We start from the raw sequence: 14,916 nt of genomic DNA, 5'->3' as shown, positions 1-14,916 counted from the left end.
CTTTGGATTTGAGACTTTAGTCTTTGCAACTTTAGGGATCTTATCTATTCATGAACAGCTTGTAACACTCTGAAGAGAAAGGAAAATTGCATTGCACTGAATTTACATCATATGACCCCTTTAACTCCTCCAGTGTTTGCATGAACTCCCCAAGACCCCTTTAGTAAACAAAGACCCCACACTGGAACATCGCTAGTTTTGACTTTTACTGTAACATTGTGATAAGTTGAAATTCTCTTCATAATGGCGCCCTAACTGAATATTAAAAGCTAATTGTGTATGATGTATTTTGTCATACCAATGAGTAATTAGGGTAATCCCATGGAAATATGCCTCACTGGGGTTCTCTGCATCGCTAATATATTCATATTCCTTAAAGTAGTTTTTTGATTGAACGCTTCTAAAAAGTACCAGATCTATAAAATAATGAATGTTTACTTTTGTTTCAGCCTTGAGGGAAATCAAACATGGGAAACTGTCCTTGATGAGCTAGAAAAATCTGAGTAATGTTCATATAATGTGTCTAAACAGCATACCACACTGGTTAGACAAGGTAGGTGTGTTGTGGGAGTGTTCAACAGTGTCAGCTGTTTTGCATTGCAGCTCTTAAATCAGATTCATTTGATTGTGAGTGCTTTATTTCTCATCATCAGCTCGACCAGCAAATGTCGATCAAAATGAGCAAGAGCTGTTTGCACAGGACTAGACTAAACCTAGAGAGCAAAACAGTGAAGATGTTATCTACACCTAACTTTTGTGTTGAGTTTGGATGAACCCTAAATGAGAGTAATGTGTCTGTTAATGGTATCTTATTTTTCTTGATTGTTATCAGCTTGCCGTGGCATTTATCTCAAGGGCTCATACATGTCCTTGCGTGTGTTTTGACAAGTCACCGGAGTGGTATTGGGTGTAAGGTGTATGCAGGAAGTCAGCATTGAACACAACACACTTTAAAACTTATGTCAGGCCAAATAAGTTTAATTATTCTAAGTGTTCCTGCTCCTCCTTCAGTTGTTATTCAAGAACATGCTGGAACAATCATCCATCTCAGTTTCCTTGTATTACATAAACGCACACATGGAGATCTTGGCATCCGCTGTTAATAATAATCACTGAAACTTGCTCAGGTCAATCAGTTGAATGTTGAGATTCCTCTGCTGCCTGGCTGTGGTTCCAAAGTTAAATAGATTAGTAAATGTATTATTTAAAGTAATTGCAAACTAGTTATATAGTTCATCTTTCTCCAAAGCGATATAGTTCATTAATGTAACCGTATTTAGGATGTATAGACCAGAGCATTATTTGGTGTACTTTTATCTGCCTACTTATACATTATTAAATGACATGCTTTTGAGTCTGTAGAAGAAATGCAGGCAAAATTTTGGACATTGCATCTTTAACAGACTGCTTTTGTAGCATTCAGCTCTTTTGTTCTGCTATTAAACTCATATATTTGCACAATATGCTTTTTGAAAGTTAATGGAAATATCTTTTATGAAGTTTATGAAAATTGTTTGTTAGGTTAGATGGATTACTAATCACTCAAGCTCCTTTCTACTTAAAGGGTGGGGTCTAACGCTATTTCATGCATTGAGTTATTTACACTGTTAAAGAGTTGGTTTCTCATGCTAAACATAAAAAAAAACAAGTTGGACGTATGTCTGAGTATTTCTGTACCAAATGCACTCCTTCAGGGTTCTTCTAAGTTTCCACTTCGACTGCAGGAGCTCGACTTTTTTTATAGAGAAGTGGCACATCTGTTTCTGTCCTTTCTAAATCTGATAAAACTAAAGACTCTTCAGAGATATGAAGGATGCAGTAGTACTCTATAGGTACTCCAGATTAACATGAGATTGGCAGAAGCTGCGTGTTTGTCCGTTTATGTCTCACACATCTGCCATGCTTGTAAGTGTGTGTGGAGTATTTTTGAAGCAATTGATGTTCTGGGAATGTGCATCACCAATTCCTATCAGACTTTGTCTAAAATAACAAAAGTATAATTGATCGTAAAGTGGAACTCATTTGGCTATCTGCTTCCTTTAAACTCATGAGCAAATACCCTAGTGTGTTTTGAATAAAGAGTGTGAAAAACCCCAACTGGAAAGTGTGTGTGTGTATTTGCACAAGGAGGTTCAAATATTTCAGGTATGGCTTAGAGGCAGCAGAGAGGCTTGTATCACAAAGAGAAACAAACATCTAATGCAAATTGCCAAAGAAGCCCAAGTGTGGAAAACACCTTTTTATTATTTTCTAGAGTCGTTAAGTAAATGTCCTGTTATTCCTATGACTTCTCATGTGACAGACTGCAGTGTTTTTGGGAAACTCTGATGATTCATACTAATGTCTCTTCCTCATTCTGTTGAGACTGACACTTTTTATTGTGCTGCATGTGATAAGTTCACACCTATTCACATGCAAAAACACTTTCTGTGCTAACTAAAGTATCTCGCTGCACCCACAATGTGGTACGTTTAACCCACACACATTCATTTTGATCTGAAACGAGAGCTCTCCCCAGCCTCTTTTGAGAAAGGCCTGCAGGCAGGGTGAGGAAGCGCATCTATGAATGACGAAAAGCATCCTCATTCTCTTGGCTGTTCTGCTGTCTTGGGTTTCTGACCATAACTGTTTCTGTGGCTTTCACTGGCATGCAGTAGTCGCATCTGAAGGGCCTCGTATGTGCAGCGTTTGTGCGAATGATTTAGCGGAGCCAAGGGCATCTGTAGACTAGCGCAGGTTAATTCTCACACTTTAATAGTATTTCTAGATCCTAACAGGCCCTATTGCTCGCATGCCTGTGATTATGTGCCATAGGCTACCCCTGGTCTATCCTGTTACGTTGTCAGTGATATCACATCATGTTTAAAAGTGGTTCTGCAGGATTTTTGTAATCGTTTCATTATTGTGTTCTTGCTGTTTTTAGGTTTTCAGCAACTTTTCCACTAAGTCAGTGCTTCTCAAAACTCATCTTGGCATTGTTTAACGTTTTCAGACGGCAGGAATCAATTGCAGCCCTTAAACTTGCTGCTCTCTTGAAATTCATGAACCGAACACTGAAAATGTGCAACTGTTACATTTCTATACATTGTATTACTATTTCTATCTATGAATGAACAACTTTTACTTTATATAAGATTAGAATTGGGGTTTAATTTAGGTTTAGTAGTTATGCATGATTTATTGTTATTACTGCAATAAGTACAAGGAACGTGTAACAAGGACATTGTAAAAAAAAAAAGTGTTACCCAGCATTTTGTAACGCATTGTAACACAAGTCCAAAACTTGTTTATAGTCATAAGTACAACAGTTAATGAAAAACCAGTCCGTAATTCCCCTAACCCTTATAAGGTTTCATTTGGGGTTTGAATAAAAGTCGTGATGACTTGCAGTTCAGTGAGTGAGTCAGGTGTTAGAGTAACCACTTCCATTTAGTGAAACATTCCTTATTAGAGCTGTTCGATATCGAGGACAAATAGCATTGATCTGATGCAGCAATCAAATTTAATTTCAAGATTTAACTCTGGAAAAAATGACATAAAAAAAAAACATCCCTCCAAACTAGTCAGTGTAGAACAAATCATTTACTAAAGTGATGTTCTGTAACATGTTTTATTCAGCATTCAGCAAATAATAGAAAAAAACTGTAATTTACTCGTCCTCATATCGTTACAAATGGTTACAAAACCATACAAAATTTAGAATTTCTCAAAATATTTTTTCCACAGAAGAAAAAGTAGTTTTTAGAATGAAATGGTGAGTAGATTGTTTAATTTTCAAATTTCAGAACACTGCACTGCAGCATTTAAAGTATTGTTATTTTGAAATTGTCATTTATTTTTCTGAACAGTATGGATTGTTCTCAAAGTCTTCAGAGTAAAAACAAATTTTTCAGAATTATTTTTTTTTTGGCAGAGAAACTCCCTAAAAACACCCAGTCACTCTAGAATTAATGATTTCCAACTGGAGCTATTCAAATCATCCAGTGAAAATTTCTGTATCTTTTCATATAGTAATATATAGTGTGTAGGCCTATTGCACATAAACACTGTTTTTCGTACTATTTCTAACTGAATTGATAAAGAAAATAACTAATTGGGTTTTTTTTTATTGTAAATGGTTGCACAAAAGAACTAAAATTGTTATAAAAATCTCAAAATATTGTGAAATCAGTATAAAATGTATTTCAAAATGTGGTAATCTGTTTTCCACTGTTAGATGTGCATTGTCTCACTCAGCCATGTCTCTGTTTCTTCACAGATCAGGACGAGATCCAGCCTGGTGACTCCAAACTGACCCGTGTGTCCCAGCTTGAGCCGCCTGGCTCAGAGAGTTCACCGCCATGTCTTAACACCTCACGCTCCCCTCTGAAAACCCTGTCCCCCCTTCCCTCTCTCCCCTCTCCCTCCCCCTCCTCCTCCTCCTCCCCCTCGGTCCACCCTGTAGAAGCTCCCCAGTCCTCTGGAAACCACAGTGCCTCCTCTGGAGAAATGAGTCTGCAGCAGGGGTCCGAGAGGGACCTTCCCTCCGCCGCCTCATCCGTCAGTCTGCCCTCTGTACGAAAGACACCTAAAAAGCGGCGCATCTCACTGCGCTCTCTGTTCCGCCGGCGCTGCGGCGATCCCAAATCCCGCAAGTCACGGGCATTGGCCGCCGGAGTGGATGGCATCGCTAGTGTGGAGAGCGTGCACTCGGAAATGTGCCAGCAGCAGGATCACACCTCGGCGCTTTCTGCACCCAGTATAGCCTCCAGCTCATCTTCCTCGTCCTCATCCTCAGCCTCCACCTCTGAACTGCTGGAGTGCCCGCTGTGCCTGCTGCGCCACACAAGAGACCGCTTCCCTGACATCATGACATGCCACCACCGCTCCTGTGCCGACTGCCTCCGACAGTATCTGCGCATCGAGATCTCTGAGAGCAGGGTCAACATCAGCTGCCCAGAGTGCTCAGAGCGCTACAACCCCCACGACATCCGCATGATCCTCAACGACCGTGTGCTCATGGAGAAATATGAGGAGTTCATGCTGCGCCGCTGGCTGGTGGCTGACCCTGACTGCCGCTGGTGCCCTGCTCCAGACTGCGGGTAAGTGCACTTTTATAACTTATGAAACCAGTGCTGCTGTATTTGTAGAAACCATGATGCATTATTTTTCCCAAGGATACTTTAATAGAAAAGTTTAAATGAACAGCATTTATTTGAAATATAATTTTTTAATAACGTTATAAATGTCTTTTTCACTTTTTATCAGTTAAATGCATCCTTGTTGAAAAAAAAATGCCCTAAGCTTTTGAACGGTGGTGTATATGCAAATGTTGTGTAAAACAGTGTAACATGCGTGTGTGTGACAGACTGGCGTCTTATGTTTATGGAGATCAGTGTGGACTTTAAGCATCGATCACGTTATCATTGCAGAGCACATATTGAATCCATGAGTAGCCTAACCTCTCCACTCGGATCGCAGGTGGATTTCCCTCACTATATGAGTGAGCGAGAGTGGCGCTCTAGTTTTTTGTCAACATAACTGGATGCACTCTCTCTCTTTAGATATTACAAGTGCACGTATTGCAGTGTGGACAGTGGGCACCGGCCGGCAGAAACATAAATCTGAACCTAAGGCATGGACCACGAAACAAAACCTCGTCAGAGCTGTAATGCGCTGCAGAAGTGTGCAGTGTTTGTTTGCAGTGCGTCTACATTCAAAATAACGAACTTGAGCATGCAAAAGACGCTGTGGGGATGAAGACCACAACTCCCATGATTCCACACTGTTTATTTTGAATACGCACCCTCTAGTGGCGAAAACTTCCCTAAGACTGGTTTTATGGTCCAGGGTCACATATGGTTGCATCATGTCACCGGTACAGCACAATGCTGACATCCTGTTGCTATAGCAGCACATTTTTCCCCTGGTTGGGTGTAAACGGCTGCTCTGGTTTTAACTGCATGGCTGTGATGTTGCCACAGCTGCTATGACTGCATCGGTGTCTGTTTGCTTATTTGTGGCTTGTTTGTTTTGGTACATCAGTCTTAGAAGTAGAGTTCATTTTTAGTGAATGTGTGAGCATTTATAAACCGCATCATTACTCTGGTGTTCAGTGTCACATGATCCTTCAGAAATCATTCAAACATGCTGATCTGCTGCCTTTCAGTGTAGTAAACAGTCATGCTGCTTAATATTTTTGGAGAAACCATGATGCTTTTTCAGAATTCATTGGGAAAAAAAATTAAACAATAGCATTTATTTGATTTTCCTTACTTCCTTTAATTTATTGCATCATTGCCTTTTTTTTTTGTCTTTAAAAGCTTTCTAAACTTACTGTCCCAACATTTTGAACCGTAATGTAAAAATACTTCTTGAATGTGTTGCGAAAGGGATAAATTAATTTTAAAGTTGGCTCCAGAGAGTTTTGACTTGTAACTTGATTGGTCAGGGATTCAGCTTTTCTCTTGTTGAATCTCTTTTTGCTTGGCACAGACTCGGAGCCAAATATATTTTCCACATCATCAGAAGTTAGCACAAGCCAAAGGCATAGTATGGTGTTGTGATCAGTGCTTTTGGAGACCTGACACTGGTGACACTGTCACTGTGAATAGAGTCTTTTATTATCAGGCCAGTGGAGAGCCTGGAAGCAGATCTTGTCATGCTTCGCACTCATCTCTGCACAGATCTGCACCCAGCTGTGCCCTGCGTTTCAATGAGAACACAACCTTTTGAGCTGCCCATTTTCTCTTGTCCTTTCTGATAATCATTTGCTCTTGTTTACTAGTCACTTTTGAGGGTGTGTATATCATGACAAAGAGCTCTCCCCAGACACATACAGAAATTAGGTACTTTTTAAACCGGTTTCAATGCATCATCAGTGTAGGAAACAAGAACTAGTCTACATGTCAAGGCAGGTTTGGTTGCAGTTATATACGTTGAGGTATGCTTTTGATGGGTGATCGGAGATATTTCTGGAAATTGATAAATGGCTTCTCATATCAAGATCGTATTTGTTGAAATGCTAAATCTGTGAAATGAGGTTTTGTGTTGTCCTGGAAGCCTTTGTGCCTGAGGGCCAAGCATCAGATGCAGGTAAACCAGAGAAAAGTTACTTTCTCAAGACTGTTAATAATAATAAATGTTTCTTAAGTAGAAAATCAGCATATTATACTGATTTCTGAAGGATCATGTGACACTGGAGTAATGATGCTGAATATTCAACTTTATAATATTTGCACAGAAAAATGCTCTTATAAATTGTAATAATATCTGACAGTTTTCTTTCTCACAACTGTTTTTACTGCATTTTTGATCAAATGAATGCACCCTTGGTGAGATTAAGAAGTCTTACAAAAACATTTTTAAAACATCTTAATGGCCGATAAAAAGGTTTTGCTAACACAGAGAAAAATTACGTTTTAAAAATTTACAATAGATAATGGTTAATTTAAACTGTAGTAGTGTCACAGTATAATTAGTTTTTGTTGCTGTTGTTGTTTTACAACCCGAATTCCGGAAAAGTTGGGACGTTTTTTAAATTTTAATAAAATGAAAACTAAAGGAATTTCAAATCACACGAGCCAATATTTTATTCACAATAGAACATAGATAATGTAGCAAATGTTTAAACTGAGAAATTTTACACTTTTATCCACTTAATTAGCTCATTTAAAATTTAATGCCTGCTACAGGTCTCAAAAAAGTTGGCACGGGGGCAACAAATGGCTAAAAAAAGCAAGCAGTTTTGAGAAGATTCAGCTGGGAGAACATCTAGTGATTAATTAAGTTAAATGATATCAGGTCTGTAACATGATTAGCTATAAAAGCTTTGTCTTAGAGAAGCAGAGTCTCTCAGAAGTAAAGATGGGCAGAGGCTCTCCAATCTGTGAAAGACTGCGTAAAAAAATTGTGGAAAACTTTAAAAACAATGTTCCTCAACGTCAAATTGCAAAGGCTTTGCAAATCTCATCATCTACAGTGCATAACATCATCAAAAGATTCAGAGAAACTGGAGAAATCTCTGTGCGTAAGGGACAAGGACGGAGACCTTTATTGGATGCCCGTGGTCTTCGGGCTCTCAGACGACACTGCATCACTCATCGGCATGATTGTGTCAATGACATTACTAAATGGGCCCAGGAATACTTTCAGAAACCACTGTCGGTAAACACAATCCGCCGTGCCATCAGCAGATGCCAGCTAAAACTCTATCATGCAAAAAGGAAGCCATATGTGAACATGGTCCAGAAGCGCCGTCGTGTCCTGTGGGCCAAGGCTCATTTAAAATGGACTATTTCAAAGTGGAATAGTGTTTTATGGTCAGACGAGTCCAAATTTGACATTCTTGTTGGAAATCACGGACGCCGTGTCCTCCGGGCTAAAGAGGAGGGAGACCTTCCAGCATGTTATCAGCGTTCAGTTCAAAAGCCAGCATCTCTGATGGTATGGGGGTGCATAAGTGCATACGGTATGGGCAGCTTGTATGTTTTGGAAGGCTCTGTGAATGCTGAAAGGTATATAAAGGTTTTAGAGCAACATATGCTTCCCTCCAAACAACGTCTATTTCAGGGAAGGCCTTGTTTATTTCAGCAGGACAATGCAAAACCACATACTGCAGCTATAACAACAGCATGGCTTCGTCGTAGAAGAGTCCGGGTGCTAACCTGGCCTGCCTGCAGTCCAGATCTTTCACCTATAGAGAACATTTGGCGCATCATTAAACGAAAAATACGTCAAAGACGACGACGAACTCTTCAGCAGCTGGAAATCTATATAAGGCAAGAATGGGACCAAATTCCAACAGCAAAACTCCAGCAACTCATAGCCTCAATGCCCAGATGTCTTCAAACTGTTTTGAAAAGAAAAGGAGATGCTACACCATGGTAAACATGCCCCGTCCCAACTATTTTGAGACCTGTAGCAGAAATCAAAATTGAAATGAGCTCATTTTGTGCATAAAATTGTAAACTTTCTCAGTTTAAACATTTGCTATGTTATCTATGTTCTATTGTGAATAAAATATTGGCTCATGTGATTTGAAAGTCTTTTAGTTTTCATTTTATTCAAATTTAAAAAACGTCCCAACTTTTCCGGAATTCGGGTTGTACACTGTATTCAAATAAATACAGCTTTGATGTTACAAAGTAGTGTATGGACACAGACTGTGTGAATAGACTCATTTCTCTTTTCTGTTAAAGCCATTTTTATCAGAATTAGGGCCATCAGATTTTAGTATAGTGTGTTCATGGTTAATGTGAAGAGCAGACTGAGTGAGTTGCGTTAATTCTGCATTGTTGCAGGACTGACTAAGAATTAGGGATGTCAACGAATATTCTAAATTCGAATATATATTCGAATAGTTAAAGAAATAGTTAGTTTAAAAAACGAATTTCGAAGGTGAAAATTAATATTCAAATAAAAAAAATGTGGAAAAAACGCCTGCAGTAGTAGAGGCGTGGTTGTCTGCCTTGCGAGTGGGTGCACTAGCACGCCTGAGGGTTCAGGGACAGGTCACAGCCTCACAGGAGTCGCACTGTCTGGCACAGCACCACTGCTGAAAGTTGACGGGTCTTCATGGAAGATGCCAGCAAGTGCAGAGCCCAACTCGACCGCAGCAGAGAAAGCGAGGTAAAATTGTTGACCCGCGCGATAAAGTTGTATGCAAGCTATTCAAGATACAGTTAGCATACCATTCAACCATGAGGTCACATCTCAAAAATGTGCACCCAAATGAGCATGGCATAATGTGTGGAACTCCAGCTAAACAGTCACGTCTTGACACTTAAGGTTACTTTGCATCGCTCGCCGCAAGCTCTTTGTCTGCAACACGACAAGAGGCCATAACGGATAAAATAATTTCGTTCATTTGTAAGGACATGAGACCGATCAGTATCGCGGATGGGGCACGCTTCGGGGAGTTCTGTCAAGCAATGGATCCGAGGTTTGATTATTTATCGTTTCATGTCAAGGAAAAGTTCCATGTTTACCACAGCACAGCTCGCTCGGAGCATTCAATGTCAGTTCTATATGCTGTAAAACTTCAGTTAATATTAATAATATTTGTTTCAATCAGTGAATGAAGCCTGCTATATTTGGGACAACCGGTGCAACCTTAAATTGCTTGCACAAAACTCTTGATCAGCACTCAAAATGTGTTTGTTAATTTAAACCGTTATGCGCAGAGAGGGTGAGAGAGCGTGAGGTCTGCAGTCTTGGCCATTAGTTGATTTACTTGTTTTTGTGTAGGTAATACGTTGTCAAATATGTTTAAACTTAAATAGACTACCTATACAAGTAGTTATGTCTCTTTGTATTATTTTGTCCTGTTATTGACGTAATGCACGTCATTGACAACATGCGCAACCAGATGTTCGAATAGTTCGAATATTCGTGGTTTTTTTAGAGGGAATATTCGAACGTCATTTTTGAGCAATTTTGACAGCCCTACTAAGAATACACTGTCTTGGGAGACAAATATGCAGTTAAAGTCTGTTGAGTGGAAAAGCTTTGTTCCATGTTTTATGTTGTGTGGTGCATGCGTGACTTTCTTTGTGCTGTGGAGGTGCAATCTTGTTTGACGTTTGTCCTGGTGCTGTCACTATCCTTATCTTGACATTACTGTATTTTGTTAGGATTCATTGTTGATCGGACGTCTCTAATGTCTCCAACATTGTGTTTACTCTTACACTCTCAGAGTCATGTAGAAATTTGGGCATCTCCAATAACAAAGGCCATTTTGTTTCTGGAAACCGATGTAGTGGAGGCTTTTCTCAGACGGAAAACAGACCAACAAAGTTGACCAGATGACATCTGGTTTGCCCCATGGAGTTCGGTTCTTTTATATCAAATTGTATTGTGTAATTATGTCAGTCCACATGCAAAGCTCTTATATAACTCTTCTGTCTAGCACGCAGTTCACTTAGCATAGTGATCCTGTTACTGTCTCTCATACCCCTTTCAAACAAGGCAGTTTGAGTGCTGGTTCAGAGCCAGAGCCTAGTTTCAAAGCGGTTCTTTTGTCTTTCGACACCCAAAGCACTAATTTTTGAAATGGCAGCTAAACACGATGGATGCAATTTAAGCAAAAACAAAGGTGGTGAGGAAACAAACTGAGCTGTAGGTTTGCAAAACCACGATCATTAATAGCAGCGCAACGTCCGCCATTGTTTATGGTGTTTTTGTGTTTGCCACACTAGCGTTGCTGGGAAAGATGAGACGTATTCGGTCACATAAGACCTGGCTCTGTGGTGGCTCTGTAGACCGTGGAAAGGAAACTTGGTTCTTAGAAGTCTTGCCAGTCACACAAACACCGACAGGCAATAGCACTCGCTCTGAACATGCACCTGGTTCATACTGATGGAAAAGGGGTATCAGATCTGTCCATTTTCCCCTTGTGACTTTCCAACAGCCATTAGCTCTCCAGACAAGCACAACGTCCAGCTCCATTCAATAGGTTCTCATTCATATTGTTGCGGTCGCATTGGCTGGTGTAATTGATGATGCCATCAATTCAGATTAGCAGGGCTATTAATTTAGATCGACCATCATCGACTTTTGTTAACAGATAGCTGCAGCTGTTTTGGGTAATGTGGTCATTGCTCATACTCTCGTTTGGAGATTTGAACAAACATGAAGTATTAGCAAACAATTGGTTTACTGTAGGAATGCTAATAGAGATGTTCTTGCTTGATGATACATGTGAGCTAATCAGAAAGTGTTTGTCTGTTTGATTTGACAGGTATGCAGTCATTGCCTTCGGCTGTGCCAGCTGTCCAAAGATCACGTGTGGTCGTGAGGGCTGTGGGACTGAGTTCTGTTACCACTGTAAACAGCTGTGGCACCCAAATCAGACCTGTGACGCGGCCCGACAGCAGAGAGCTCAAAGTCTGCGGCTGAGACCCTTCAGATCCTCATCACTCAGCTACAGCCAGGAGAGCGGCGCTGCTGGTGAGACCATTAAACACATACACATACTCCAAATCCACTGGATCTATCAACTAGTAGTGTTTTCACTCTAGGGCTTTTGGTGCAGACTTGACATCAGAGTTTGATTCATTTTTTTTGTTTTTGTAATATCTGTCAGATGTGGGTCTAACCAAAGGCTAAGATATGATTCAAGTGAATTTTTTTTGTTTGCTTATATTTTGTAATGCGTGTATATATAGCTGTGTTAAGTCAGTATTTAGGTTAGAAATACTACAGTAATCAAATGTAACAAACATACACTGATTTTTATTAAAGCTACTTAAATGATTTGTTCATGAGGAGTAAGTGATTTTCTCCTTTTCTCTTGTTTGTTTCTAATCAAATGACACATTGTAGTTTGTACCAAATCTTCAAACCTAGCATGAAAACGCCCCCCTAAATCTTGTTAATGTCATCAAGCAGTGGTTTTATCTGCTGTGTCTGTCTCTTTAAGCCGATGACATAAAGCCATGTCCCCGCTGTGCGGCCTACATCATCAAGATGAATGATGGGAGCTGTAATCACATGACCTGCGCTGTGTGCGGCTGTGAGTTCTGCTGGCTGTGTATGAAGGAGATCTCTGACCTGCACTACTTAAGGTCAGTATCCTGCACAATACTGCAGTGTTCACAATGTAGGGCCATAATTCAGACATCTGAGTTTGATGACAGTATTGACTGTAAGTGACAACTGATGAAAGTTACAGTCGTCAGAATACTTTTCGTGCTAAAGTTACATTTCTGTTTATTTTCTCTGTTCCTGACGCAGTCCTTCAGGATGCACGTTCTGGGGTAAGAAGCCTTGGAGCAGGAAGAAGAAAATCCTGTGGCAGTTGGGCACTCTTGTGGGCGCTCCGGTTGGCATTGCACTGATTGCTGGCATTGCTATACCTGCAATGATCATTGGGATTCCTGTGTATGTGGGCAGAAAGGTGGGTGGCTAATCCAAACACTCAGGCTTTGAATGTTGAGAATCAAGGGTGGGGTTTTAATTAGTTTGTTTTCAAACCTGATCTTTTAAACTGATTGTAAGGTAAAAAATAGGATCCATTTTCTCAGATAAGTCATATTTGGTAAATCTACACCAGGTCCATTGTAATGAGCAATGTTACAGTGTACACACCAAGCTATGTTGCACTAATATATTTTATTTTGATATATTGTCCAGCTTAAAATCTGATCTGACCATTCAAACTGAAACTCCTTTTCATCTATTTTTATTAATATGAATACTATGAATATGTAGTAATATGAATTATATTGCATGTTGTCTTATTTTTTGCCTGTGTGTACAAAGTAGTTTAATAATGTTCATGAATGCTAATGATCCTGATAATAGTGGCTAATCTTTAGTCATCAGTAATCATTAGAAAGCCATGACAGTACTGCATTATCAACCTTAACCTGGATTGAACTCACTGGCACATGGCCTGGGCTAAATTGCAGAAAAATAGACATCAGTTCATTTCTTTTAGTTTAGCAGCATTTTATTTGACCTCTTCTTTTGTGAACCAGTTTCTCCAAATGCCTTTGTCGTGACTACAAGATAATAAGGGCCTTTGTTTTATCTGACTAGAAGAACACTGCTTATTAGAAACACTTTTAGAAACTGGTGCCAGCATCTTGAAATCAGTTTGAGTGCTATTATTACATCAGTATTAATAGATATAAAGATGTATATATCCAGCAAACAACAGACATTGTAGTATAATTTGTGAACTACATTTAAGGATCTGGTTTTGCATGAGTTAATATGCAGCCTGTCTCAGAACCAGTGTAATCCACTGCAAACTGGGTCACTTGTACAATGATTATTAAAACTACAGATATGTGCTGTTCAGTCTGAACTTCATTATGAAGGGATTTCCATAACGGTCTGTTTATCTGACCTGAATCCTAACTGAACACTGCATTGTGAAATATGACAACCTACAAGCCATTATGGCTCTCTTATCAGCCTTGTTTGATCTGCAAGAGACTCTAGCTAGCATTGAGTAACCAATGCATGATTTAATCAAGAATAATGAGCAGAGGGATATGCGTTTACTCACTCTCAGTCTTTGAATCCATCTGCTTCAGATTCATAATCGTTATGAGGGGAAGGACACCTCCAAGCACAAGAGAAACCTGGTCATAGCCGGCGGGGTGACGCTGTCTGTGATCGTGTCTCCAGTGGTTGCTGCCGTCACTGTCGGTAAGCAGACTTCTTTCTTTTTTCTGTCTGATTCACTTTATGATTTGAATTGCACTATTATGAAAGGAATAATTAGTCTGTTCTAAACCCATAAGCCTATACTAAAAGTTGGCAATAAATTCAGCCCCAACCTCTTAAAGGGATACTCCACTCCAGAATGAACATTTTGAAATTAATCACTTACCCCCAAACCTATAAAAGATTTGTTTGTTTTCGTAACACAATTTAAGATATTTTGGATGAAAACCGGGAGGAAGTAAATTATACTGTCGAGGTCCAGAAAATTATGAAACGCATCGTCAGAATACTCCGTCTGTCATCAGTGATTCAACCGTAACGTTATGAAGCAACGAGAATACTTTTTGTACGCTTAGAAAACAAAAATAACTCCTTTTTATTTAACAATTAATCGCTTTTTACGATGATGTGGAGTGACAGAGGAGAGAAATTGTTAGTCATTATTATTGTTTTATTGACTGTGATTTCATTGTAAATATTTGCATGCTGCATTTTTATTGCAGCATCCAAATATTTATAGTTGGCTTTACACAGCACAGACAAAGCCTAAAATTCAGCTTGCCTAAAAATGTAATAAAGACAGTTTAATCAAGAACCATAACTTTAATAACTACAGCAGTAAAGTAGTGTCCACACCAATGCACAATAACCTGGACATTGTGGAATCAAACAAGCAGACGCTGCTCCTAAAGAAGCACTTTCCACAGGTTTTGAAGTGTTTCATAAAACCCTCAGATCTTAAAAGTACTATAGTATCTA

At 39.5% G+C, this 14,916-nt stretch overlaps 2 protein-coding genes across 3 annotated transcripts in view; both read left to right on the top strand.

Annotated features, from left to right (window-relative positions):
- Nucleotides 1-14,916, top strand: part of LOC132104492 (septin-7-like) — a 393,004-nt gene that overhangs the window by 13,970 nt on the left and 364,118 nt on the right. The window lies entirely within an intron of this gene.
- The window catches only part of LOC132104490 (E3 ubiquitin-protein ligase RNF19A-like), a 38,943-nt gene that overhangs the window by 16,308 nt on the left and 7,719 nt on the right, over nucleotides 1-14,916 (top strand). For both annotated transcript variants that reach the window (XM_059509987.1, XM_059509989.1), the window contains exons 2-6: nucleotides 4,259-5,081; nucleotides 11,720-11,928; nucleotides 12,401-12,545; nucleotides 12,715-12,877; nucleotides 14,025-14,139. In XM_059509987.1, coding sequence (XP_059365970.1) covers nucleotides 4,259-5,081; nucleotides 11,720-11,928; nucleotides 12,401-12,545; nucleotides 12,715-12,877; nucleotides 14,025-14,139 — 1,455 coding nt within the window. The remainder of the gene's footprint in view (nucleotides 1-4,258; nucleotides 5,082-11,719; nucleotides 11,929-12,400; nucleotides 12,546-12,714; nucleotides 12,878-14,024; nucleotides 14,140-14,916) is intronic.

Source organism: Carassius carassius, chromosome 25 (genome assembly GCF_963082965.1).
Source record: "Carassius carassius chromosome 25, fCarCar2.1, whole genome shotgun sequence".
Lineage (NCBI taxonomy): Eukaryota > Metazoa > Chordata > Actinopteri > Cypriniformes > Cyprinidae > Carassius > Carassius carassius.
The sequence above is the reverse complement of the archived record's forward strand: the minus strand, read 5'-3'. Positions and strand labels throughout refer to the sequence as shown.